Genomic DNA, 25,279 nt, shown 5'->3' on the forward strand with positions numbered 1-25,279 from the left:
GCGTGAAAAAATTTTTGTGGACTTTTTTTCGAAGACAGTTTGTTTACTGTCATGATATCAGCAGTCTTCTCAGCCAGCTAGGTGTTACCATTTACAGTCCAACAGAACGGCGGCTATTTCTTGACAGCTCTAAATGAAGTCTGAAATGTGTTCTCCTATACAACGGTACTGTTTATGCAGCGGTTCCAATTGGTTATTCAACTCATCTGCAAGAAGATTATAATGACATAAAAATTGTCTTTGACTTTCTGAAGTATGAGGAACATAACTGGATCATTTGTGTGGATCTTAAAATGATAAATTTCCTGCTAGGACAATAGAAAGGTTTCACGAAGTATCCTTGCTTTCTGTGTTTGTGGGACAGCTGAGCTCGGGAGAAACACTGGACACAGAAGGAGTGGCCAAAACACGAAGCTCTGGAAGTAGGGATGCAAAATATTTTGAATGAACCTGTAGTTAATCGAGACAAGATCATTTTTCCCCCACTTAACATCAGACTTGGCTTAATGAAGCAGTTTGTTCAAGCTTTGAATAGAGAAAGTGAATGCTTTCAACATATTATTTCTGCTTTTCCTACCTTGTCTTTTGAGAAGATAAAAGCAGATGTATTCAATGGACTTCAAATTTGAACCCTCATATGTGATGAAGAATTTTCAGAAAATGAATAAGGAGGAGAAAGCAGCATGGCAGTCTTTTATGGCAGTTACAAAGAACTTCCTTGGCAACAAAAAAGCAGAAAACTGTGAATTTCTGGTTCAAAGGATGCTGTTGGCTTTCCGCGACGTTGGATGTAACATGAGCATTAATATTTATTTCCTGAACAGTCACCTTGCTAAGTTTCCTGAAAATCTTGGAGTTGTTAGTGATGAGCAGACAACTGCTGGAGCATCAAATGAGATTGTCCTCAACAAGTACACAAACACAAGAGCTACAAATGCAAAGTTTTGCTTGAATAGAATTTAAATAAGTTTTGTGCAAATTTTATGATTAAAATAAGTGTTTTAATATGTTCTATTTTGAAATTGTAGACAAATTCTGATGCAATCATATATTTTAATGTATTTACTGCATTATATAAATTATTATATTTTTACAAAGATGATGCCCAAGAAGACATTCTACTTCATTATATTAAACTAAATGTTGAAAATTTTACAATAAGATGAAAAACTAAAATCTTGAGTTGCAAAAATACTGTAGCTTACAGAGAAAAACTAATGTCTAGATTTGAGATCAGCACACTTGAATTAGGTAAGAACAAGTGTTTTTGTGGATGCAACAAAAAATTTTGTTCCCCGGTGTCATGTATATTGAAGTATTGTGTAGTAGTTAAAAGTATAGTTTAGATGTACTCTTGGTAGTATGGATAGATCTTAAACCCATAGTGCTTAGTAAAGAAAAAAAAAGAGAATGATGTATATAATCCAATTTATATAAATCAAACATATATGCGTAGAAGATTATATTCAATTTTCAAGAAAACATAGTAATACAAAGATGCACAGTGAACACATTTGAATGGTTGCCTAAGGATGGAAATGGGAAGGGAGTGGAGTGGGAGGGAGTGGGATATGGGCTGACACAGAAAAAATAGCAGTAAAGGGAGGTTTGCATGGACAATGACAGCAACGTGCCATCACTGTGGAGTTTTAACTGCCTAAATCCGAGATTCAAAGAAAATCTATAGAATTCAGGAACTTTGGCTTATATTATCCCCAATATAGCTAAATTATTATTCAAGCTTTATGCAAACTTTGTATTTTAAAATAGAATAAGTTTGGATAAATCTAGACATAGAATGTAAAGAGTTTAAGAAGTTATATGTGTCAAATAAGACAAAGCCAAAGATGACTTTTTGTTGTCTAGAAAAGCTGAGAGTGGTGAAGATGATCAGACTGGAGAAAAACCAAAAAAGTGACAGCTCCTGGACCATAGCAAGAACTCAATAAATAATCTTATGAATGAAGAGTGTCAAAGGAGAGGGCTTATTAGGGATACCAGGCCTGGTGAAGAACAGCAAACTTCTACTCAACCTTTTGCCCTGACCAAAACCTCCCTTACTACGTCCTGGGCAGGTGACTTTTCTAGGCAGTGTGATCTCATTGCTTTCTTATGAAAGGTGGTGAATTACAATTTTTTACCCGCCAAATAGTATGTCCCAAAGGAAAAAGATCAAGACTGCTTAGTTTATATTTGTGTATCCAGCACCTGGCATTGTGTCTAACACTTAGTAGGCATTTTTAAAAATATGGTTGAAGAGTAAAAAACATGGGATTAACATATGAAAGGAATATTGGCATCACATGATTTCACATGTAACAGTCAAACGTGTACAATAAGGAATTGAAAACACTTAGGTCTTGCTTTAGTCTTTTGTAACTTAATAAAGAAAAATCCCCAAAGCATACTTTGCTAATTCTTCTAGCAGGTTATTATGATGGTTTTAAAAAAATGAATTTTAATACAAATAATAATATTGCAAATAATGTAACTAATGACTGGTCATTTAAGAATCATACTCTAATTGCTTTTAGGGTAGTAGAGCATTTTTCAAAATAAGGCTACTTTGAAAAATAGTCATTTTTATGTAACAGTAAGGGAATTTTTATGTACTGTAAGGGAATTCTTGGACTGTCTTTTCTCCACAACAGAGAAAATTTCCATCTACTTTTTAAAAAACTGAGAACAATTACCTTAATAATAAACCCCTCAAATGTTATAGACTAAAATAATTAAAAGTCAAACAAGATGAAAGGAAATATAGTTTGTATATATATTATATTAGGATTGAAGGCTTTACCAAAATAACAAATTGGAATTCATTCATACATTTTATTCTACATAGTCTTAAAATCCATAAGACTGATCATTATTGCTTTGGACTATATTTGTTCTCTGCGCATGGTAGAGTCTATTTTTCCTGATATGTACACAGCTATGTACCCATGCTGATGTTTTCAACTCTGCACTTTCATTTTCCTGCTCTAAGGATCTTTTGTTTCTGCCCCAAAATTTATTTTAATGTATACTTTTATTTTAATACAGTGATGAATTCTATTTGTCTTATTTTTAAATCTCACACTTACCTTTTTTAACCTTTCAAGAAGTACAATATTCTTACAGAAAAATACATATATCCTATACAGTCTAAAGAATTCTTCCAAATTATTCAAATAATGCAACGAGCATTAGAATTAAAACACAGAACTCCCTCACTCTGGAGGAATACTTTTACTTCCTCTAATATTCTAGATTGTGAGGGGGTCACAAAAACTATGAAATCAAGCCACAGGTTAACTTTGTTCCAACACATTTACAGGCTAAGGATACACTGCTCTCTAAGAATTCATAATCTAATTCTAACAGTTAAGTGAAGCTATGTATTTATGGACTACAGTTCAAAGGTGACATGGGTAAGTGTACATAGCCCACCTTGTCAGGAAAAGCCCCTTAGTACTGCTGAGGCATGAGGAACCACTTGGCGTTGTCAGGGCTGAGGGAGTAGGGGAAAGTTATCCTGGTTCAAACCAGCTTTCTAGTGAAAGGGGCTAGATAAATCCATAAGGAAGATAGGCAATTAATTGATAATTAACATTTGACTGTTAATATTTGATGCCATTTGAAGAAACTGCATAATGTTAAAAGCAATTTGAGGTATTATACTGAGAAAAAAAGAAGACCATATATAGATTTATAAAAGCTGTCGTAAATCCAGTCTTCTCACTCCCTACTTAAGTGTAAAAGTTTTGGTTAACTTTTAAATTTCAGGTCACAAAACAAATAATATGGTCATTACCTAATATCTAAATATAATGGATTTTAACCATTGCTTTTACTGAATGAGAAAAGGAGAAGATAAAGCATCAGAGGTAGAACAGTTGACAGTTTGAAAATTTGCACAAACATCTTCAAAAATAATAAACATGATCCTCAGGAAGTATAGTAGTGTCTGCCATAATTAAAGCTAAAATATGTATTTTATTTTGATCAAAATAATACAAATTTCTAGATAGCAAATTAAAAGATTGGTCAGGGCATTAATGGGCCTTTTACTGCATATTAAATGCAATGCCAAGCAGTATCTGGATCACTGAAGTTGGGAATCTTGGGTTATCTGAGATCCCAGGTGCTAAGACTCACTAGAATGCCTTTTAAGCAAGGTGCGGGATTTCCAAACAGTAGCAATGTCAGTATGATTAAATCTTAATTTAAGATTTAAGTTCTGCTCATGTTTATTTTCATACTTCTGTGCAGCCATAACATTTGCCTTCCAAAACAGCGCATGGTAACTCAGGCATACCTTGGTAAAGAATAATAATCAAGACAATTAGTCTGATATGCTTCCACAAAAAGTATTTGAAAGTAGTGCCAGGATCTTAGGTCCTGTTTGGTGATTTTTCCAAGGACTTCTCAAAAGTCAGACGAGCATGCGTCTAAGCTTGCCCAGAACAGTCCCAGTTTATGTCTGTTGTCTTGATGTTCAGTGTGATGTAACATTTATTATTGACAGAAAATTCTTGGTTTGTAACATAAGTGCTGTGGTCATTCTGCCAAGGATGGAACCAATTTTGCAAGTAAGTTCCTTACATAGTCAAGGTGGATCTGTCTGTTGCTTTTCTCCAGTAAAGTTCTCAGGCATTCAAATATCAGTAAAACGAAGCACTGTTAAAAGTCTTTTTACTTACAATTCATAGAGCAGATAAGACTGAACTCAAATCTGGCTTAATAATTATTTTTCCCTATATTCTTCCAGATGCAGTCTCTAGCAGCTTTCACTTTCTTATCTAAATAGTGGTGCTACTAGATGATAAAGCGCACTGCTTCTCTTCTTTGAATGCATCAGCCTTATCTGCCTTGTTGACGTAAGATTGGAATGATATTGCTATGCCGCTCACATACCCAGGGTGGCTTTTGGAAGGAGTCTGACACTTACTGTGATGCCAAGTTGTAGAGCACAACTTCCAGACTGGTACAGAAGTCTTGAGTTCTCATGGAAGAAAGCTTATAATAGTTCATACCGGAAGTAAATGTTGCCTCCTTCATCTTTCCTGATGAAGTCTTTCTTTTTTTATGGGATTTTAGATTTTGAATAGGAAAATGATAAAGGGGATGTCACTGACCATGGGAATGGATTTTAAAATGTTAAGGTGGCAAAAGAGATCTTTGTAATTTTAAGTGTATCCCTAACAGCCAGAGTGGAGCTGTCTGTTGCCTTGTTTTGTTGATTATATACGGTGTTCAGATGTCAGCAAAGTGAGAGCTGCTGTCAAATATGTAGGTTTCTTTCATCTCATTGTTACCTCATAGTTCCTAGAGTAACAGGGAAACAAAAAGAGAGCTTTTTGTATCATAATAGCATCATTAAGACATATATAATAAAGCCTTAATTCAACAACTTAAAAAAATAGTATGTTTAACACTACCCAGTGAGTTAAATTACCCTTATTTAAAAAAACACACACACACACACACAGAATCTCTTACAGATGTATTTTTTAGCCTACTTAATCATAATGGCTCTCAGGTATAATTAGGACTCAGACATTGTGACTCCAGTCTAGTTCTATGTTTATAAATAAGTTGTAAGCTCATTTTTTTACTCAAGAGAGCACATTTGTAGAAAATTACATTCCCAAACATGACTAAAAAATTTACCAGCATTTCTAATGGATCTCTTATTGATCAAACTGATACTATTTTGTGCTTTGTAAAGTATTATTTTTATATATTAATTATGACCTATTTTAATTAAAAGTTCAGATTTGTAGGTCTTTTATCATTTCGCTACATTATAGATGATGGCAATATATTTACTTGACAAAGTCAAGTTCACTGAGACATTGTTAATGTTATATAACATTAGTGTCATTCTACATCAGAGATTTCTTTTTTTAAAAAATAAACGTTTTTTTTCTTGCTATAGTTTTAGATTCATGGAAAAAATATGTGCATGAGACAGAGAATTCCCATGTCCTCCATACTAAGTTTCCTCTATTATTAACAATTTACATTAGTATGGTATACTTACCCCAATTAATGAAACCATATTGATAAAATATTGTTATTAACTAGGGTCTTTATTCAGATTTTCTTAGTTTTTCCCTACTGTCCTTGTTCTTTCCCAAGACCCCATCCAAAATACCATATTACATTTTACCGCATGTCCTTACGCATCTTTAGGCTGTAGCAGTGTCTCAGACTTTTCTTTTTTCTGATGATTTTAACCATTTGAAGGGACACTGGTCAGGTTTTTTGGACGATATCCTTGGCTTGGGATTTTTCTGATGTTTTACTCATATTTAGAACTGAGTTATGAGTTTGGGGGAGGAAAATTATATGTACAAGTACCATTCTCATCATATTGACGGAATATATGTGCTATCAACAGGAGTTATCGCTATTGATCTTAGCTAGGAATTTTTTTTTGAAATGCTCATGTATGGACTTCATTGTGGCTTGAGAATGCTTTAAAAAAGAATGGGAGGGCCCTGGCCGGTTGGCTCAGTGGTGGAGTGTCAGCCTGGCGTGCAGGAGTCCTGGGTTCGATTCCCGGCCAGGGCACACAGGAGAAGCGCCCATCTGCTTCTCCACCCCTGCCCCCCTCCTTCCTCTCTGTCTCTCTCTTCCCCTCCCCCAGCTGAGGCTCCATATTGGAGCAAAAAGATGGCCCGGGCACTGGGGATGGCTCCTTGGCCTCTGCCCCAGGCGCTAGAATGGCTCTGGTCGCGACAGAGCGATGCCCCGGATGGGCGGAGCATCACCCCCTGGTGGGCGTGCTGGGTGGATCCCGGTGGGGCGCATGCGGGAGTCTGACTGTCTCCCCGTTTTCAGCTTCAGAAAAAAAAAAAAAAAAAAAGAATGGGAGGCCCTGGCCTGGGAGCTCAGTCAGTTAGTGTCTTAGATCCCTGGTGAGGACACATATAAGAATCAAACAATGAGTGCATAAATAACAAGTGAAACAACAAATCAATGTTATTCTCACTCCCCAAATCAATAAATAATATTTTCAAAAATAAATGGTACTCCAGCCAAAATTTTACCTGTGCAAAAATATCATCATTTGTTTGCAGAGAAATTACTTTCAAAAACAATCTTTTCATTTGCCAGCAGTGAGCATCAATAAAACATTTTATTTTACTTACTTTTACATTTGTCCACTGTCTTAAGTAATTTAGATCTGACCTAATTTGATTCAGATGTTGGCAGACATTCAAAATTGTTTATTGGACCAATTTTAATTTTGTATAAGTAGACTTAAGATACCTGCAGGTAAAAGACTCAATGATGAAATATAAAACAGAGTTTGAGGTTATTATGGAGTTATGAATATGCATGTAATTATTCTCCTGCTTTTTGAAATAATGAAATATATCTTAATTCCTTTCATCATGGTTAAAATAACAAACAAGAAATTCAGATATTACTTTTTACAAGAAATGTTAAAAGTTGTAACATGAAAATTTCCTGCTAAAGGAACTCTATACAAAATATTTTTAATAGAATAACTAATTTTATTTTTAAAATATAGATTTCGTATGTAAGACAAAGTATGCTGATAATCATTTACTGAAGCACAATTCACATTACAAAATTATGTGGACATAATACACACATATCTTACCTGAACCACAACAGAGTGATACTCTGACATTAATAAATTAATTGGAAGTGGCAGTTTGGAAATACAATATTAGGCACTAGTTTTCTCAGTATCCTCTAGTATGAGATTAGATGGGCAAAATAATCATAAGAACACAAAGGTAGTTTTTGTGTCTGTGCAATATCGTGATCTCCAAAGAGGATGTCATCATAATAATATTAAAAACAGAAATATGTTTTTCAAAATTATAAATTAAACATGAAAAGACTAAATATTGATTCTATTAAATATATTAAATTCAGGTTAAATAAGTTTAACTGATTTTTAAATATACTGCTCACAAAAATTAGGGGATATTTCAAAATGAATATGCAGTGATAAAATATCCCTTAATTTTTGTGAGAAGTATACACTTCTTGAATAAAAAGCATGACCATTTCCCTGTAAAATTTGAAAAATAAAGAAAAATAAATTTGAAAATTCACAATCCCTCAGATAGGGATAAGCTTCATTAAATACATTGTCTATCTAGTTTCAGATTTACTTTATACATTTTTTAAATTGAGATGAATATACAATGCATGTTTGTGTGTGTGTAAAATGATTCCTTTGTCCATTATAAGTTGTTTTTACAATTTATTAAATAGTCTGAAAGCAATTTTTAAAGGTTGCTCAGTTGCTCAGTCTTTCATTCTATGCCTATTTTTTGTTTAATGAAACCTGTTTCTTTTGGATTGATTACAATTTCTCAGTAGTATAAAACATTGTAACAAACATCTCATAAATGTTTGAGAACATCTGATATTATTGGTTTTGAATATATTCCTAAAAGGCAATATAAATGAATCAATGTATTTATGACGTTTGATAGATATTTCAAAATTACACTAAAAAAGTTTGTACACATTATTTATTCCCATCATCCAGATAGACATAATGACTTTCCTTATACCCTCCAACCTAGGGGATGTTGATGGAATCTGATCAGGGTCTCTTCAACTTATTTTCTGAAGACCCTAATGTTAAGAAGATGCTGAGAATCTTACTTTAGTTGAGCCTGTCAGGAAAATATCTTCCTTGTGTTGTACCACTGACACTCATCTCCTTTGCCCCTGAGGTTTGTACCTGCTTTAGTGATTCAGAGGCATATCGCCTTTTATATCTGGCTTTTCTCAGGGTTTTGGGGATTCATTCAGGTTGTAAATGCATCCATACTTCCTTTCTTTTTATTGTCAAATTGCATTCCATTGTGAGGATACACCATATTTTGTTTATCCATTTATCAGTTGATGGACATTTGAGTTCTTTCCACTCATTTTGCTATGAATAATGCTTTTATGAACATTCATGTACAAGTTTTTGTGAGGTTATATGTTTGCAGTTTTTCTGAGTTCATACCTAGTAGTAGAATTGCTGAGTCATGATGCATTCTTATCTTTCAGAATTATTCTACCTTTGCATGTATACATGCAAATGTCTCTTATTTATACTACCTTCTTTAAAAAATCATCTCAACTTTAGTTTCAATCAAAATATGTTCTTAATAGTGTTGAATTTGTAGAAATAATGAAGTAAATAATCTTAGTAAAATGCTTTAAATACTGGACAGACCAGCAAACACATAGTCAATTAACTACAGTGGTACCTTGAGATATGAGCAGACTAACATACAAATTTTTTAAGATACCATCTACAACTCAGTTCATATTTTTGTTCGAGACCCGAGCAAAATTCTGAGATATGAGTCATTATTCGGGAAGCTGCCGCTAGTTGGTGCACGGGTCCAGTATCTGCAGCACAACACCAGCATCTCATTCTTTCTCATGTGTTACCTGCAGAATCAAGTCAAATCTCCTGTGCTGTACTCGTTCTTGCATCAGTTTTGAATTTTTTACTAACTTTTTTTGTGTGCTATGATGGGGCTGAAGAAAGTGAGTCTAAAGGACAGTGGTAAGAAGAAGAGAACGATGTCAATAGAAGTAAAGCAAGAAATAATAGAAAAACATGAGTGGTGTCTGAGTGATTGAACAGGCAAGGCTGCACAACCGCAACACATCTACAATTTGTACCATCCTTAAACAAAAAGATGACATCAAGAACGCAAATTTAGTGAAAGGAACTACAATTCTGTCCCAATTAAGGACAAATGTCCATGAAGAAGTGGAGAAACTTCTGCTGGTGTGGGTGAAAGAGAAAGAGCTGTCAGGAGATACAGTGACGGAGACTAATATGTGAAAAGGCACGTATTATTTATGACAATTGAAGAAGGAAGAACCATCAACCTCAAAAGAGGCAGCAGAAGAGAAGATACATTTAAGGTAAGTCACAGCTGGTTTGAAAATTTCAAGAAGAGATCTGGCATCTGCTCAGTGGTGAGGCATGGTGAAGCTGCGAGTGCTGACGTTAAGGCAGCTGAGGAGTACACCGCATGTTTTGCTTCACTTATCACAAAGGAAGGCTACATCCCCCAACAAGTGTTCAACTGTGACAATTGTTTTGGAGGAAAAATGCCCCAGAGGACTTTTGTCATTAGAAGTCCAATGCGCTATCCATTGCGCTACAGAGCCCGCCCCCAGAGGACTTTCATTACTACAGAGGAGAAGAAGCTGCCAGGCCATAAACCCATGAAGGACCGTCTGACACTTGCATTGTGTGCAAATGCTAGTGGTAACTGTAAAGTAAAGCCACTGCTAGTGTATCATTCCGAAAATCCTCGAGCCTTTAAGGCTCACAAGATTCTTAAAGAAAAACTGCAGGTTATATGGTGCACCAATGCTAGGGCATGGATTACATGACAGTTTTTTACTGAATGGGTAAATCTCATCTTTGGTCCTGAGTGAAGAAATATCTTCAAGAAAATAAACTCCCGATGAAAGCATTACTAATCCTTGAAAATGTTCCAGCCCACCCACCTGGTCTTGAAGATGACATTCTCGATGAGTTCAAATTCGTGGAAGTTCTCTACCTCCCACCCAACATGACTTCAACCTTGCAACCTATGGATCAGCAGGTCATTTCCAACTTTAAAAAGCTTTACACAAAGCACTTGTTTTGCCGCTCTTTTGAGATGACTGAGAATACAAATCTAACCCTTCAAGAGTTTTGGAAAGATCACTACAGCATCATGATATGTTTACGCATTTTTGACTTGGCATGGCCTGAGGTTACAAGAAGAACCTTGAACTCGGCATGGAAAAAGTTATGGCCTGATGTTGTTGCAGACAGGGACTTCGAAGGATTTGAACCAGAGACCAAGATTGAGGTAGAAGCGTTGGAGGAGACTGTGTCCCTCGGAAAGTCAATGGGTCTGGAAGTAGATGAGTGTGATGTAAACGAGCTCGTTTGAGAGGAGGAACTCTCAACTGAAGAGTCGAAGGAGCTACAGATGATGCAACATATGGAGCTTCTGCAAGAGATTAGTAATAAGGAGGAGGTAGAGTCGGAGGAAGTGATTTCTACAAGTGAAATTAAAGACATGCTGGCAATGTGGGAGAAGTTTTCAATTTTTATTGAAAAGAAACACCAGAAAAGTTTCAGCTGGTCATGCTTCAGCATTTTTTAATGACACTTGTTTGTCACATTTCCATAACATTTAAAAGGTAGGCAAAAGCAAACCTCTTTGGATGGATTTATAGTCAAAAGTCCTGCAAGTGAAAGTGCCAAAGTGTAGCCAAAAAGGCAAAAACAGGTGATGGTTAAATAAAAAATATGTAATGTTAAGGTTAGGTTAAGTTTAAAGTTAAGAAAGTGTATTTTTTTTACAATTAAGTTTTTGTGGTTTCATTTTAAGTAAAGAAAGTGCAGTTTTAGTTTTGTTTAAAGTAAGGAAAATGCAGTTTTAGTTTACATTTAGTGTTAAGAAAGTGCAGTTTTAGTTTACGTGTCTACAGTGCCTGTATCCCTCCCTCCCTCCCTCCTCCTCTGCCATTCACCTCCGTTAGCCACACTCGTCTGTCTCCAAGGTAAGAATACAGTACTAAATAACACTTTTTTATTTTATTTTATATATTTTGTTATGCATTGGTAAAGTATACATGTGTGTTTCTTAATTAAAATCATGTCTTTTTTCATAATTTAAGATGGTTTGAGGATGTTTCACAGGGCTGGAATGGATTAAATATTTCAGTTATTTTAAATGGGAGAAATTTTTTTTGATATATGAGTTGACTGACATATGAGCTCAGTTACAGAACGAATTAAACTTGTACCTCAAGGTACCACTGTATTGAAATTCTGTTCACAAGCAATACTATTGATTGCTTGTGGAAAGCAGGTTGTTCTTTGTTCATAATAAAAGGACAAAAAGGCCTGGCCTGCTGTGGTCCAGTGGATAGAGCATGGACATGGGATGGTGAGGTCTCAGGTTCAAAGTCCTGAGGTCACAGACTGGAGCACAGGCTCACCAGCTTTAGTGTAGGGTCACTGGCTTGAGAGTGGAATTATTAACATGATCTCATGGTTGCTGGCTTGAACCCAGAGCTCTCTGACTTGAGCAAGGGGTCACTGGCTTGGATGAAGCCCCCCAATTCAAGACATATGTGAGAAGCAATCGATGAACAACTAAAGTGCCATAACTACAAGTTGATGCTTTTCATCTCTCTTCCTTCTTGCCTGTTTCTTTCTCTCTCTCTCTCTCTCTCTTGCTCTATCTAAAAAAAAAAAAGGAAAAAATAATTAAAAAATAATAAAGATGGTTAGAAAGCATGGAAAATAAGCACATAGTAGTCACTTAATCAATGCTAACTTAACATGCTAATAATTGTGTGAACATTACTTTCTGTAGTTGAAAACAGAAAGCTGTTTATTTATAATAATAATGATTGTTATTGGTATTATTATTTTCATATGCCTCCCTTGGTTGGCAAACACTTAAGGCTTTTGTTTCCACTTAGGCCTGTTATGAAGGAGCAGAAGGGGAAATAAAATCTACAGGATGAAAAGATGGCAATGTTGCCTCCCCCGGGACCTCAGAGCTTTGTCTACTTCACAAAAGAGTCTCTTGCCCTCATTGAACAACGTATTGCTGAAGGAAAAACAAAGGAGCCCAAAGAAGAAAAGAAAGATGATGATGAAAGAGGCCCAAAGCCAAGCAGCGACTTGGAAGCTGGCAAACAGCTGCCCTTCATCTATGGAGACATCCCCCCGGGCATGGTGTCGGAGCCTCTGGAGGACCTGGACCCCTACTACGCAGATCAGAAGGCGAGTTTACTGTGACTGCTTGCATGTGGTCTTTGCTTCTGTCTGTACGGAAAGTTATTTTAAATTAGAGTGAAATTTAAGGAAAAAACATGTCATGACAAAAGTACTTAAGTAAATACGTATTCACAATGTATACTTTTTCTAATTTTTTATTGAAACTGGTTCTGTCATACCATTATAATTTCTGTAATCTTTCATAAGTGTTCAGTGTAATGTTCTGCCTTGTTGGACATGCCATAAATGCATACCAGTAGAAACAAAATAATTGTCAATTGACAAGTAAGTCCTGGGGATGTGTCCAGAGTGCATTTATATGGAAGCGACAGCTGATTCCATGGGAATATATAAGATCACTCAACTAATAATGAAGTTTTGAGAGCTGGTTCATTTGTGGTGTTAGAGAGAAAGAGGATCCAGAGATGGTCAGAGAGGTAGGGCATAAAACAGAAAATTTTCTATTGTTCACAGAAGAAGGGAAAAGAATATCTCATTAAACTACCCAGAAAGATGAGGATAGAGAAAGTCTATTGGAATCAACAAGGAGGATGGGTTGGTAACTTCTTGTAAGCAGTTTGTGTTAGATGATGGAAATCAAAGCAAGATAATGGTAGATAGCAAATAAAAAGAGGAAGTTGGTGGCAATAAGTACATGTTAAGAAATTTTCCACCAGAAAAGTGGTCACCTGAGGTACCAAATCAATAAAAACCTTTCATACATAGAGTGTAAAATAGCACATTTGAAAGTAAAAATAATTATTCTCATTCAGGGAGAAAAATGGAGTGTTGGAATAATGTAGCTAGTTGCTGATGAGTTTACAACAAGATACAAGTTACAGATCAGATTGTAGTTGCATTAGAAAGGTGGAGAGAAGCCTTATTGTATGAAGATTGTGTGGCAAACTGAATGGATTTAAGAGTCTAATATGTTGAAGTAAATGTAGGCACATCAGCGAAATCCATGTTAAATGTTGTGTTAATATTTTCCATAGAACAGGAGTAAAAACTGCGGTTGAGTCAATGTTGAAAGTAGCAGTGTGAAGGATTACATTTAATATTTGACACAGTAGCAGACACGCCCAGGTAGAATAGAGGAGACAGTAAAGGATAATATCAGCATGTTTCGTAACTTTCTCCAACAAGGCTTTGTGCACAGCCAAGTGCCCGCAGACTTGGCTTTGAGAGGTCAGCAAAGGGAAGCTAAAGTCGTTATAAAAAATTATTTTGATTTGTAAGAAATAAATAAAGGGAGATTTCTTGATAAGATATCTAGCAAATAAAATAAAGAACATGTGAAATGTCTTGAGTAACAGAAAATGTGACGAATTTAATTTTGATGGTAGAAACACATCTGTCCCAGCAGTAGTTTCTGTGACCAGCAATAGCTAATAGTTAACTTCACATAGAACCAACATCTCAAGAAGCTGATGGTATGGCGATAGAGAATACCTGAGAGGCCTTTGAAATAGTACACAGCATCTACTTATCCAGTCAGTAATCTGACCGAAAGGAAGAATGCTAATATGTATTGAGGGTCATTGTGTCAGTGAACAGACATCTTAGACAAATTTGCATACATGTTTATCACAACCTGATGAGATAGGAAGTAATACCCTATTTTTTTTAGATGAGATAAAGGGCTTGGGGAAATTAACTAACTTGCAAAATATTACACACTAGTAAATTTTGTATTAGATTTTTTAAATTCAAGTTGGTTTGACTCCTTACTGAGATATTCTATTGGGCAACTCCTTTTAGTTTAGTTTCTGTTGTGTAACAACTACAATGCTAACGACCTTTAAAAAAATGAATGAGTAAATAATGAAACAATCAAAACAAAAAGTACTTTCCCATTTTACATAGCACTTGATCCTGAAACATTTCTGGCTCTCTGGAAAGCTACTGTGTTTCCCATTTCCAGAGCAGACTTAGGTATTTCTTAACCAGCTACCTATTAAGGAGAAAAGGCATCTTTCTGGAATAATCCCCAATTCAGAGAAATAAACTAATTAATATTAGCTTAAAGTGACTTGGGAGGTAAGGAGAAAATGTTTGCATTTGAATGGAAGATAATTGATTTATGAACTAGTAGAGTAATTTTAGCTATGTGGTAAACTAATTCAATAGAGAATATCTGGAGTGAGACTTCAAGCCCTCACCTTAACCCCAGCTCCTTGCAAATCACAGAACACTAACCACCTAAAAGCCTAACCCACTTCTTCTCGATATACTTGGGTAGAACTAGGTCAAAAATCTTTTTTTATGGTCCTCTATTCTTAAGATCTGAAAAAATACATATACTAAGGAATGACTAAGTCTTTTTATTTCTTCTTAGTTTGGAGCTTTAAATGATCAACTTTTTATGCCTTCTCCTAGTTCCTCAAACTTTCTTGATAAAGGTAGTCTTGACTTCCGCTTGTAGTTTTATGGTTGACTTCTCTATGACCTGAGTCCTCAATGTTTCACATTATTCACACTAGTTAATGAAACTTTATTTCTGCTACATTATAATCATTGCTTGAATTAAAAACCTTAATGATCCCTAATTTGACCTGGGTTCAGATTTTAATTTACACTTGAGTGTAATTATCAATGCTTTGTTAAAATAAAGAAGACTTAAACTAATGATAGAAGTTAGGGCTTCATTTTAGGTGTGACAAGTATATAAGTGCTTTTAAATAGTGCTATGTGGTACCATTATGATAAGTGAAATTTTATGAAAGAACAAATTACCAATCACCTTCTACTATGGGAATTAAGAAGACAGGTACATTGTCTTATTATCTTCATATCCTTGGTGACTTATATGTTGCCTATAATAGCAGCAGCTGCTCCCACCATTTACTAAGAGTTCAGATGTACCAGAAACTTACAAATGTCACAGATGCTAAGTGCTAGTTCTCAAGCTTCAGAAGAGCGGATACTGGTATTAAGAACCACATCTGTCCAACTCTAAAGCCTGTTCTCCTTAAGCACTCCAATTTCATGTTCAATAATTTTTTAAATAAATAAGAAAAAGAATTCATTTAGACTTAGACATCCATGAATTTGCTGATACAATTTTAGGATTTATTAAAAATTACATGCTAATTTTTTTTAAAATTTCAATTAAAAGGTAACTTGCTCTGGCCAATGCTGTGGTAATATTGTGAATTTCACATTAGCTCAAGTTCCTAAAGTCTCCCTGATAATTCTGACAGACATGTGAACCTCTTCTCTCTTTATTCTCATAATCCTCCCATTTGTTTTTCTATGTATGATACCTGTCACCTCTTGTTCCATATTAGAGTTTTTGTGTTTTTAGTCACTTTTCTAGGAAGTTCTTAGAATGCAAAATTTATGCTTCATTTATGTTCAAACTCCCTTTTTCATTGTCTCTTATGCCATAGTTGCTCACTACACGATTGTAGAAAAATAATGGATGAACTCATTTTAACAAACACAGTCTTCTGAGACTTAAGAAAACAATAGTTGTACTCAAACACTAGGTATTAGTATTAAACTAATTTAGACATAACCAGTATAATGAAAGGGACCAGGACTTTAAAAGGGAATCTGAATATAACAGGTTCAGGTTTATTTTCTTGGGAAGAGTGCCATATACAATTAAAAAGCAAGATACTGAAATTTATGTCCTCAAATTGAAATAATGTTGATTAGTAGAAACCTACGCATAAACTTATATAAAATTCAGATTAAACAACAGCAACAATGTGTTCTAGTTAACACAAGGAATTTGCCTGCCACTCATTACATATTCGTTACATATTTTAAGAATGTTTTGTTCTATGTGTATCATATTAAAAAATTACCACAGGCCCTGGGTGGTTGGCTCTGCAATAGAGCATGAGCTCAGTGTGTGGAAGTCCCAGGTTCAATTTCCGGTCAGGGCACACAGGGGAAGCGACCATCTGTTTCTCTACCTCTCCTCCCTCCCTCCCTCCCTCCCTCCCTCCCTCCCTCCCTCCCTCCCTCCCTTCCCTTCCCTTCCCCTTCCTTCCTTCCTTCCTTCCTTCCTTCCTTCCTTCCTTCCTTCCTTCCTTCCTTCCTTCCTTCCTTCCTTCCTTCCTCTCTCTCTCTCTCTCTCTTTCTCTCTCTCCCTCCTCCTCCTGCAGCCGTGGCTCGAATGAGCAAGTTGGCCCTGGGCACTGAGGATGGCTCCATGGCCTCGCATTATGCACTAAAATATTTTGGATGCTGAGCAACAGAGCAGCAGCCCCAGATGGACAGAACATCAGCCCCAGATGGGGGTTGCCTGGTGGATTCCATTTGGGGTGCATGCAGGAGTCTGTCTCTCTACCTCCCTGCCTCTCACTTGATATATAAATAAATCACCATGGATAATAGCAAGCAAGTCCTTTAATTTGTGTCCTTTTATTTTTGCTTTAATTAGTATTACATCTAGAATAAGAACATTGATCTGGGTATTAAGATTCTTCCAACTCTAATATTCCTTAAATTTGTGAACATATTTTATGAAGGAATTCATATTTTGGAGCATTTGCTACTAATCATGACAGTAGCCAATAAGTAGCAAAAGTCTCAAGGTGTTATAGTAACAATCAGGGATAGATAGTTTCTGTTTGGTTTGTTTGCACTGAAACGTAATAAAAGAAAAAAGTCGTATTTTAAACTAATTCCAATGGCCACACGTTATTGTTACTGATATGGTGTTGAAGTGATATATAAAAAAAAAAGATGTATTTTGGGAGCTTTAAACAACACATGCACATAAATAGTTCACTGCTTAAACTGCTGAGAAGTAACGGACTTAGAGGTCATTGGCCAAGATGATTCATACAGCTGCATCAATGGTGTTGGAACTGCTCCGCTGGAGTCTGAGGGCAGGGTTTCTTTAATAGGACATTGCCACATGGAGACTTAAACTGCTGAGATTCATGTACTAGAGTAAAGTTTTGGATTCTCAATTTTATCCTATTTTCTTTTTGATCTTGTAGACTTTCATAGTATTGAACAGAGGGAAAGCCATCTTCCGTTTCAATGCCACACCTGCTTTGTACATGCTCTCTCCTTTCAATCCTCTAAGAAGAATATCTATTAAGATTTTAGTACATGCATATCCTTTTTAAAATGCTTAGTTGCCATGGTTCTTTAAAAGTGTAGCTTTTCTGTTTTACTTAAATATAGATGTCTAGTCCTTTTGTACCTGAAAAGACTGGTTTTGGTTTCTCATTTCAATATAATTTGGTGTAGGTCTTTGAGAATATTGGGAGAATGGCAGTTTTAACATGTTTGGATAATTACTTTTACTTATTACTTCTATGTTCAATGAAATTAAAAAGAAGGTCTATAAACTTATTTATAATTGTTTTCTAAGGAAAATATTTCAATAAGTGTTATTAATAAATATTCAAGGTTCCCACCATGGTCTTTCATCATATTCCTTAATTCTAAGCTACCTTATTTGGCATGCTTATCATGTGCACTATTCTGACGAACTGCATATTTATGACCTTGAGTAACCCTCCAGACTGGACCAAGAATGTAGAGTAAGTGGGTATAAGTACATCTGAAGACGGCCTTAGTATTATCATTTCCTTATTCTACCAAGAACTTATTCCATTGATAAAAAATCATAGTGTTTATCTTCTCGTGTTATATAGTTGCTTTTCTTGCAATTATTTTTTCCTTCTCTTCCATATAAACCTGGTAGTGGTAGAATAGAATAATTAAGTGATAGTCTTTTCTGGAAGAATGAACTTATGAGATACACTGCCTGTTGTTAGACATGTAACATATTTCTTATCTTTGGGTATATTTTTGATAGAAGCAATGTAAGAATTTTCTAGGCAGAGCTAAACCTATATTCTTATTAATTTTCGGTACCTTTACTTTCTGCAGGAGTTTCTGATATTGACTGTATTTTATTCTAATAGTTAGAGTGGGTCCATAAACCAAGAGCCACACTGCAGTCGATGCCTTTAGTTGATCAGAAAAAAATAAATAAATAAATTATAAAGATTCACATGTGCTGTGTTGTTTTTGTGCTTAATACCCCAATGGATTCTTGTGTGTAGGTACACTTTTACTGGAATATATACCTTTGAATCACTTATAAAAATCCTTGCAAGAGGCTTCTGTATAGGAAAATTCACGTTCCTTCGTGACCCCTGGAACTGGCTTGATTTTATCGTCATTGTTTTTGCGTAAGTACTACATTCAGTTTCTTTAAAATGGCAAACTCATGAAAATCACAGACAGCACAGTATTTCAGTAAGAACAAAGTTTTTGGGGGTCTGACTTTTTCTGCATGTAGTGATTGCATTTGAAGAAAACTATATGAAAGCTAGACATTTGTAGGCAAAATTAACTTTTTCAGAAAAATTATTTCTCAGTCCATAGTGTATAGCCCTGGAGGGCTAGCTCAGTTGTTAGAGCATTGTTCTGATACTGCAAGGTTGCATGTTTGATACCTAATCAGGGCACATACAAGAATCAACCAATGAATGCATAAACAAGAAGAACAACAAATCAATGTTTCTTTCTTTCTCTCTCTCTCTAAAAAAAAGTCAATAAATAATTTTTACAAATATTTTTTAAAGTGCATGACATCATTAAGATTGATCATCTCCCTCTCCACCCCGTACTTGGTTGGACAGTTTATGTGGTGTCAGTTAAGTTCACACATTTTCCAAGTTATTATTTAAAAACTAAAAAAACTTGTAGGAATCACAGAAAACAAAGCAGGTCTTTAATTATAACTATGGTGCCCTTTTTATTAATCTATACTATTCAAATGCTTAAAAATATATTAAAATATACAAGTAAATCTTTCTGTAAGAGCTGTCACTGCATAATAAACATGACATAAATACATTGTATATGTATTTCACATGCATCCACAGTTTACTTTCAAGGGGAAAACATTGCATTAACATGTAATTTTAATTTTTTCCTAGTGCTACTCTCTTCCAAAATATATTTATTTTTGTTTGTTTTTTACACCTGAAACTTACATACTCCATCATTTTGAATTGTAAAAGTAGTTTACGTTCCTTGGAGGAACTTTTACAATACCAAACAGCTTTTAGATTTCTAATCTCCAATTCCCTTACCACTCACCCACCTTCTTGTTCATTAGGCTCCCTCCTTTCATGATCACGTATGGCTGCAGTGGTACCTACCACCTGCTGCTAAGACAACATTGTGTCAAACAAGGCAGCCTCTTCTCAGGGGAGTCTCCTTTTTTATTAAAATAAATATACATATCATAAAATTTACTCTTTTTTTTTTTTTGTATTTTTCTGAAGCTGGAAACGGGGAGAGACAGTCAGACAGACTCCCGCATGCGCCCGACCGGGATCCACCCGGCACGCCCACCAGGGGCGATGCTCTGCCCACCAGGGGGCGATGCTCTGCCCCTCCGGGACGTCGCTCTGCTGTGACCAGAGCCACTCTAGTGCCTAGGGCAGAGGCCAAGGAGCCATCCCCAGCGCCCAGGCCATCTTTGCTCCAATGGAGCCTTGGCTGCAGGAGGGGAAGAGAGAGACAGAGAGGAAGGAGGGGGGGGTGGAGAAGCAAATGGGCGCTTCTCCTATGTGCCCTAGCCGGGAATCGAACCCGGGTCCCCCGCATGCCAGGCCGACGCTCTACGGCTGAGCCAACCGGCCAGGGCCAAATTTACTCTTTTAAAGTATAAAATTCTGTGTTTTTTAGTATGTTCACAACGTTGTGCAGCCATCATCACTGTAACTTCAGAATGTTTCCATCACCCCAAAGATCAGTCCCTTCTATTTCCTCCTTCCTTACCCCCCAGCGCCTGGAAACCACTCATCCATGTTTCATTAGTGTGGATTTGTCTACACTAGACTTTTCACATGAATGGAATCATATAATGTGCGGACTTTTGTGTCTGGCTTCTTTTAATTAACATACAGTTTTCAAGGCTTCCCACTGATATTCTATGAAATCATTAAATATCTATATTTACCATAATGTTAAGGTCTAATGAAGTATCTAATTGTTTATTTAGTCATTTGAGTATATGAAACCATTTTAATAATATATTTGTATTTTTCTCTCATCAAATATATCAAATAAAATCTAATTAAATTTAATTAGTTATGCTAGAAAAAGAAAAGGTTTGCCTAACTATACTTTTAAATAAGATGTTCCAGATGTAGGAAATACCCTGACTAAAGGCATGGGTAAGTATCATAGATTCTATCTAAATTCTGAATAACTCTGATTTGATTCTACAGGTATTTAACAGAATTTGTAAACCTAGGCAATGTTTCAGCTCTTCGAACTTTCAGAGTGTTGAGAGCTTTGAAAACTATTTCTGTAATTCCAGGTAAGAAGTGATTGGTGTGAAGCATTTAGGCCACTCATAACTCCAACTATTTGGGAGTTGTTCTTTGTTTTTTTGTCTTTGTGTGTGTTGTCACTGTGTTTGTGTGTGAACTCCCTATTGCAGATATGTGACAGAGTTTGTGAACCTGGGCAATGTCTCAGCGTTGAGAACGTTCAGAGTTCTCCGAGCACTGAAAACAATTTCAGTCATTCCAGGTGAGAGTGGGTTAAACTCTGGGACTGACTTTGATCATTTGGAGGAAAGACATGAAAAACTTTCTCTAATGAAAATTTAATGAATCTAATTTCTTATGTTTTTCAGAATCCTTATTAAAAGTCAGCCTTTGAGTTTAATCAATTGCATGGGTCTTAGAGGATGAAGATGGCCATTTGGCTTACATCTCAACTTGAAATTTTCCCTCCTGTTTAACAGTTTATTTTCCATTTGGCTTATTCAGGAATGAAAATTTCAGTTTGTTTTAATTGCTTTTCAAAGAGTTAAGAGACAAAAGAAAAAATATCAGCATGAAGGTATTGCATGACATATTTCTTAAACATTTCTCAGCAAACCATTTCTTAACTGAAAATTAGTAAGTAGTCACTATACGTTGCAATTCAGCCTCTTCTTTGTTTTAGTGTACAGGGAAATGGTTTGTTTGACAAACATTTACTGAATTGGCACTTTTAAAAATTACTTTTTACAAATGAGTATGGATATGGTTTGAGCAACCAAATTATTTATTTTCACAATTTAGTTATTCTTTGGAAATATTTTACAATTTTTAAATTGTAAATAATATATAATTATAATATATTGTAAATTGCAATAATATATAAAAAACGAACTATGTATAAATCAGCAATCCATCCTTTTGACCTTGTGAACTTTTTTGAATTAGGTTTTATAGGGTTATTGATTTGACATAATGCATGCATTTCTAGGGAAGTTTGTATTTGTGTTTGTTTCTCGTTCAGAGGCTTTATTTCATTATGAATATCTTTTTTTTTTTTACCCCCTCTATTCAGGCCTGAAGACCATCGTGGGGGCCCTGATCCAGTCAGTGAAGAAGCTCTCCGATGTCATGATCCTGACTGTGTTCTGTCTGAGCGTGTTTGCGCTCATCGGACTGCAGCTCTTCATGGGCAACCTCAAGTACAAATGTCTGAATTCGTTTCTAACTAATGACACATTAAATATATCAGATACCGATGTTTCAAACTACCCAGGTAAGACTTTCCCTACAGTTGATAATAGCTTGAAATAAGGCTCTAACAATTGGTCTCTTTTAGCAATGAATTGTTGCTTTTATTTAAATTATTTCAAAATTATTCAAATATGAAGAAAGGTGCTACAATGTGAATTTGGATCATATTATATTTTCCTAAATCTTTCTGGTTCAAAGCTTCCTAGCAATCCTGGCATTGGAAATGTGAGATACCTTCAAAATTCTCAATTTCCATAAGATAAGAAAGAATAAATTTGCTCTAGAGAATTAAATTTAGCAATGAACTAATATTAATTATTATATTTTATCATAAGATATATATTTTATGTACTTTAGTTTTATTGTATAATTTATACTTATATTTATTTTATAGTATAATTTATTATATAAGATAATTATATTTTACATATATATTATACTTATAACTATAATATAACATGATATACTTATATTAATTCTAACAATGATAATATTATTATATACTAAAATGTCTGTCTTGATAGTATTTCTAAAGAGTTGTATAAAGCAGAACAGTTTACTCAGATTTGTTAGCACTATCCTTACATTAAAACCAATGAGGAGCTTAACCAGGCAGTGGCACAGTGGATAGTGTCAACCTGAGACACTGAGGACCCAGGTTTGAAACCTTGAGGTCACTGGCTTGAACGTGGGATCACCAGCTTGAGTGCAGGGTTGTTGGCTTGAGCATGGGGTCATGAATATGACCCCAAGGTTGCTGGCTTGAGCAAAGGGTCACTGGCTCGGCTAGAGCCCCCCAGTCAAGGCACATCTGAGAAAGCAATCAATGAACAACTAAAAGTAACACAACTATGAGTTGATGCTTCTTATCTCTCCCCCTTCCTGTCTTTCTGTCCCTGTCTCTCTCTCTCTCTAAAAAAAATAAAACAAAACAACAACAAAAAATGATGAGTTTTGTACTTCTTTCTAATGGCTTCCTCAATCTAGCTAATACATCACATCAAAGTTTAATTTATCAGAACTAGTTCTGTAAGCACCATATAAGATGATCTGTACACATAGCCTCAGAAGTCTGCTTAATTCACAAGTGTATTTTAGAGTATGCTACAGAAAGTATGAACTACATGTTTTCTAAAGCTTTATGTAAACCATAGTTTCTCTCAGCAAAGCAGTTGATAAGTTTGGGTGAGAATGAGACCAAGCAAAATTGTGCTTTCTGTCTAACACCTGCAATGTGTCTGTATGATGTTGCCCACATGAACCCATCAACCTTACGAGATAAATTAGACATAGTGGTGGGGTATAAATCAAGAAACCTTTCAAATGTCTGTGCCTATGACAGAAGGAGGTCAGGGAGTAAGGTCAGGATTCTCCCCAGATAATAAAGAATTCTAAGCATCATTTCCCTGCTTTACTAAATATGGACTTTTCCACTCACTGAGGAAGATAAAAGCAATTAAAACCTAGGTAATATGCTTAAAGTACTGTAGGTAAAGACAAAAAAGCCTAAAACAAGAACACTGAAGGTTTTCAAGTAAAATATGTAATGTGAATTCTTTACTACAAGCTTTTGATGGGAATTTAACTTATTTTCCCTTCTCTTTATGCTTACTTATTTTTCTAGATTCTGATTTTTATTAATATGATATTTAACTTTATTTCCAATTGCCAAAGAATGTTATTTCTCAATTGATATGCTACAAAAATAATATATCCTGTGGGTAATTATAGGCATTTACTTTCTCTTTTGAGGATCAATGTACAACTTTTACTTAAACTTTTTTTTTCTTTAGGATCACCACTTGTCCTTTTATTCCAATTCTTGGTTTCATTACTTGAGTTTATAACTTGAGTGATTTTTTAAAACCTTCTGGAATTGTCTCAAGCAATTTTTCTTTTAAAAAATGTCCTTGAATTTTTGCATTGTGCCTTTGTATTTTCTTTACACTTGAGAGAGTGACATCTTAGCTAACAATACCATTTTATTCCATAATCCTTTCCCTCAATTCTGTACATTAAACATAAAGAGAAAGGAAAATAAGTCTTGATTTTCTTCTGAAATATAGTTTTAGAAAGGAGATGTTTGTTTCAAGTTTGACTTTGGTTCTGTACCTGATTTTGTGTCATAGAAACCAGGTCTCACTATAGTATTTATTCAGGTATTTTTTTATCAGCATGTGCTTAAGTGTTTCCTTGGAGCTATAGAAATGAAAATGTTAGCCTCAGCCCCTGCTTTCACAGAGACTATATTCCAGTGGGAATGAAAATCTTTTAAATGGAAAGACAAGAAAAAAAATATTTATTTATTTTTTTAGTGAGAGGGACAGAGACAGAGAGAAGGACAGAAAGACAGGAAGGAAGAGAGATGACAAGCATCAATTTGTTGTGGCACTTTAGTTGTTCATTGAATGTTTTCCTATGTGCCCTGACCAAGGGGCTACAGCTGATCCACTGAACCCCTGCTCAAGCCAGTGACCCCTTGCTCAAGCCAACGACTGTGGGCTCAAGCCAGACACCATGGGGTCATGTCTATGACCCCGTGCTTAAGATGTTGACCTCAGGGTCTCAAACCTGGGTCCTCTGCATCCCAGGCTAATCTCTTTCCACTGTGTCACTGCCTGGTCAGGAATAAATTCTTTTTATTAATTTTTAAAATTTATTTATCAATTTGAGAGATTGCTTTGTTGTTCCACTTATTTATGCATTCATTGATCACTTCTTGTATGTGCCCTGGCCAGAGACTAAACCCACAACCTTGGTACATTGAAGCAACACTCTACCAACTTAGCTACTTGGCTAAAGCCAGGAATAGAAGATTAAAAGTAGGGGAACAGACAAATAAAAATTATTACAAGTTTTAATAAATTCTATGCAAATAAAATGAATCTTAGGAGCTGAGATACCAATTAAAAGGCAAGACCTCTCGGCCCTGGCCGGTTGGCTCAGCGGTAGAGCGTCGGCCTGG

General features: G+C 35.5%; 1 protein-coding gene across 2 annotated transcripts in view; it reads left to right on the forward strand.

The window, feature by feature from the left end:
- The window catches only part of LOC136337642 (sodium channel protein type 9 subunit alpha), a 163,070-nt gene that overhangs the window by 40,303 nt on the left and 97,488 nt on the right, over positions 1 to 25,279 (forward strand). The window contains exons 2-7 of one of the 2 annotated variants that reach the window (XM_066279172.1): positions 12,493 to 12,799; positions 17,755 to 17,873; positions 18,217 to 18,306; positions 18,835 to 18,963; positions 21,019 to 21,110; positions 22,136 to 22,336. In XM_066279172.1, coding sequence (XP_066135269.1) covers positions 12,542 to 12,799; positions 17,755 to 17,873; positions 18,217 to 18,306; positions 18,835 to 18,963; positions 21,019 to 21,110; positions 22,136 to 22,336 — 889 coding nt within the window. In that variant the 5' untranslated portion in view covers positions 12,493 to 12,541. Of the gene's footprint in view, positions 1 to 12,492; positions 12,800 to 17,754; positions 17,874 to 18,216; positions 18,307 to 18,834; positions 18,964 to 21,018; positions 21,111 to 21,233; positions 21,326 to 22,135; positions 22,337 to 25,279 lie in introns of those variants that run through there. The other variant, XM_066279171.1, reaches the window with a different exon arrangement.

The sequence above is a fragment of the Saccopteryx bilineata genome, chromosome 5, assembly GCF_036850765.1.
Source record: "Saccopteryx bilineata isolate mSacBil1 chromosome 5, mSacBil1_pri_phased_curated, whole genome shotgun sequence".
NCBI classification, from domain to species: Eukaryota; Metazoa; Chordata; class Mammalia; order Chiroptera; family Emballonuridae; genus Saccopteryx; species Saccopteryx bilineata.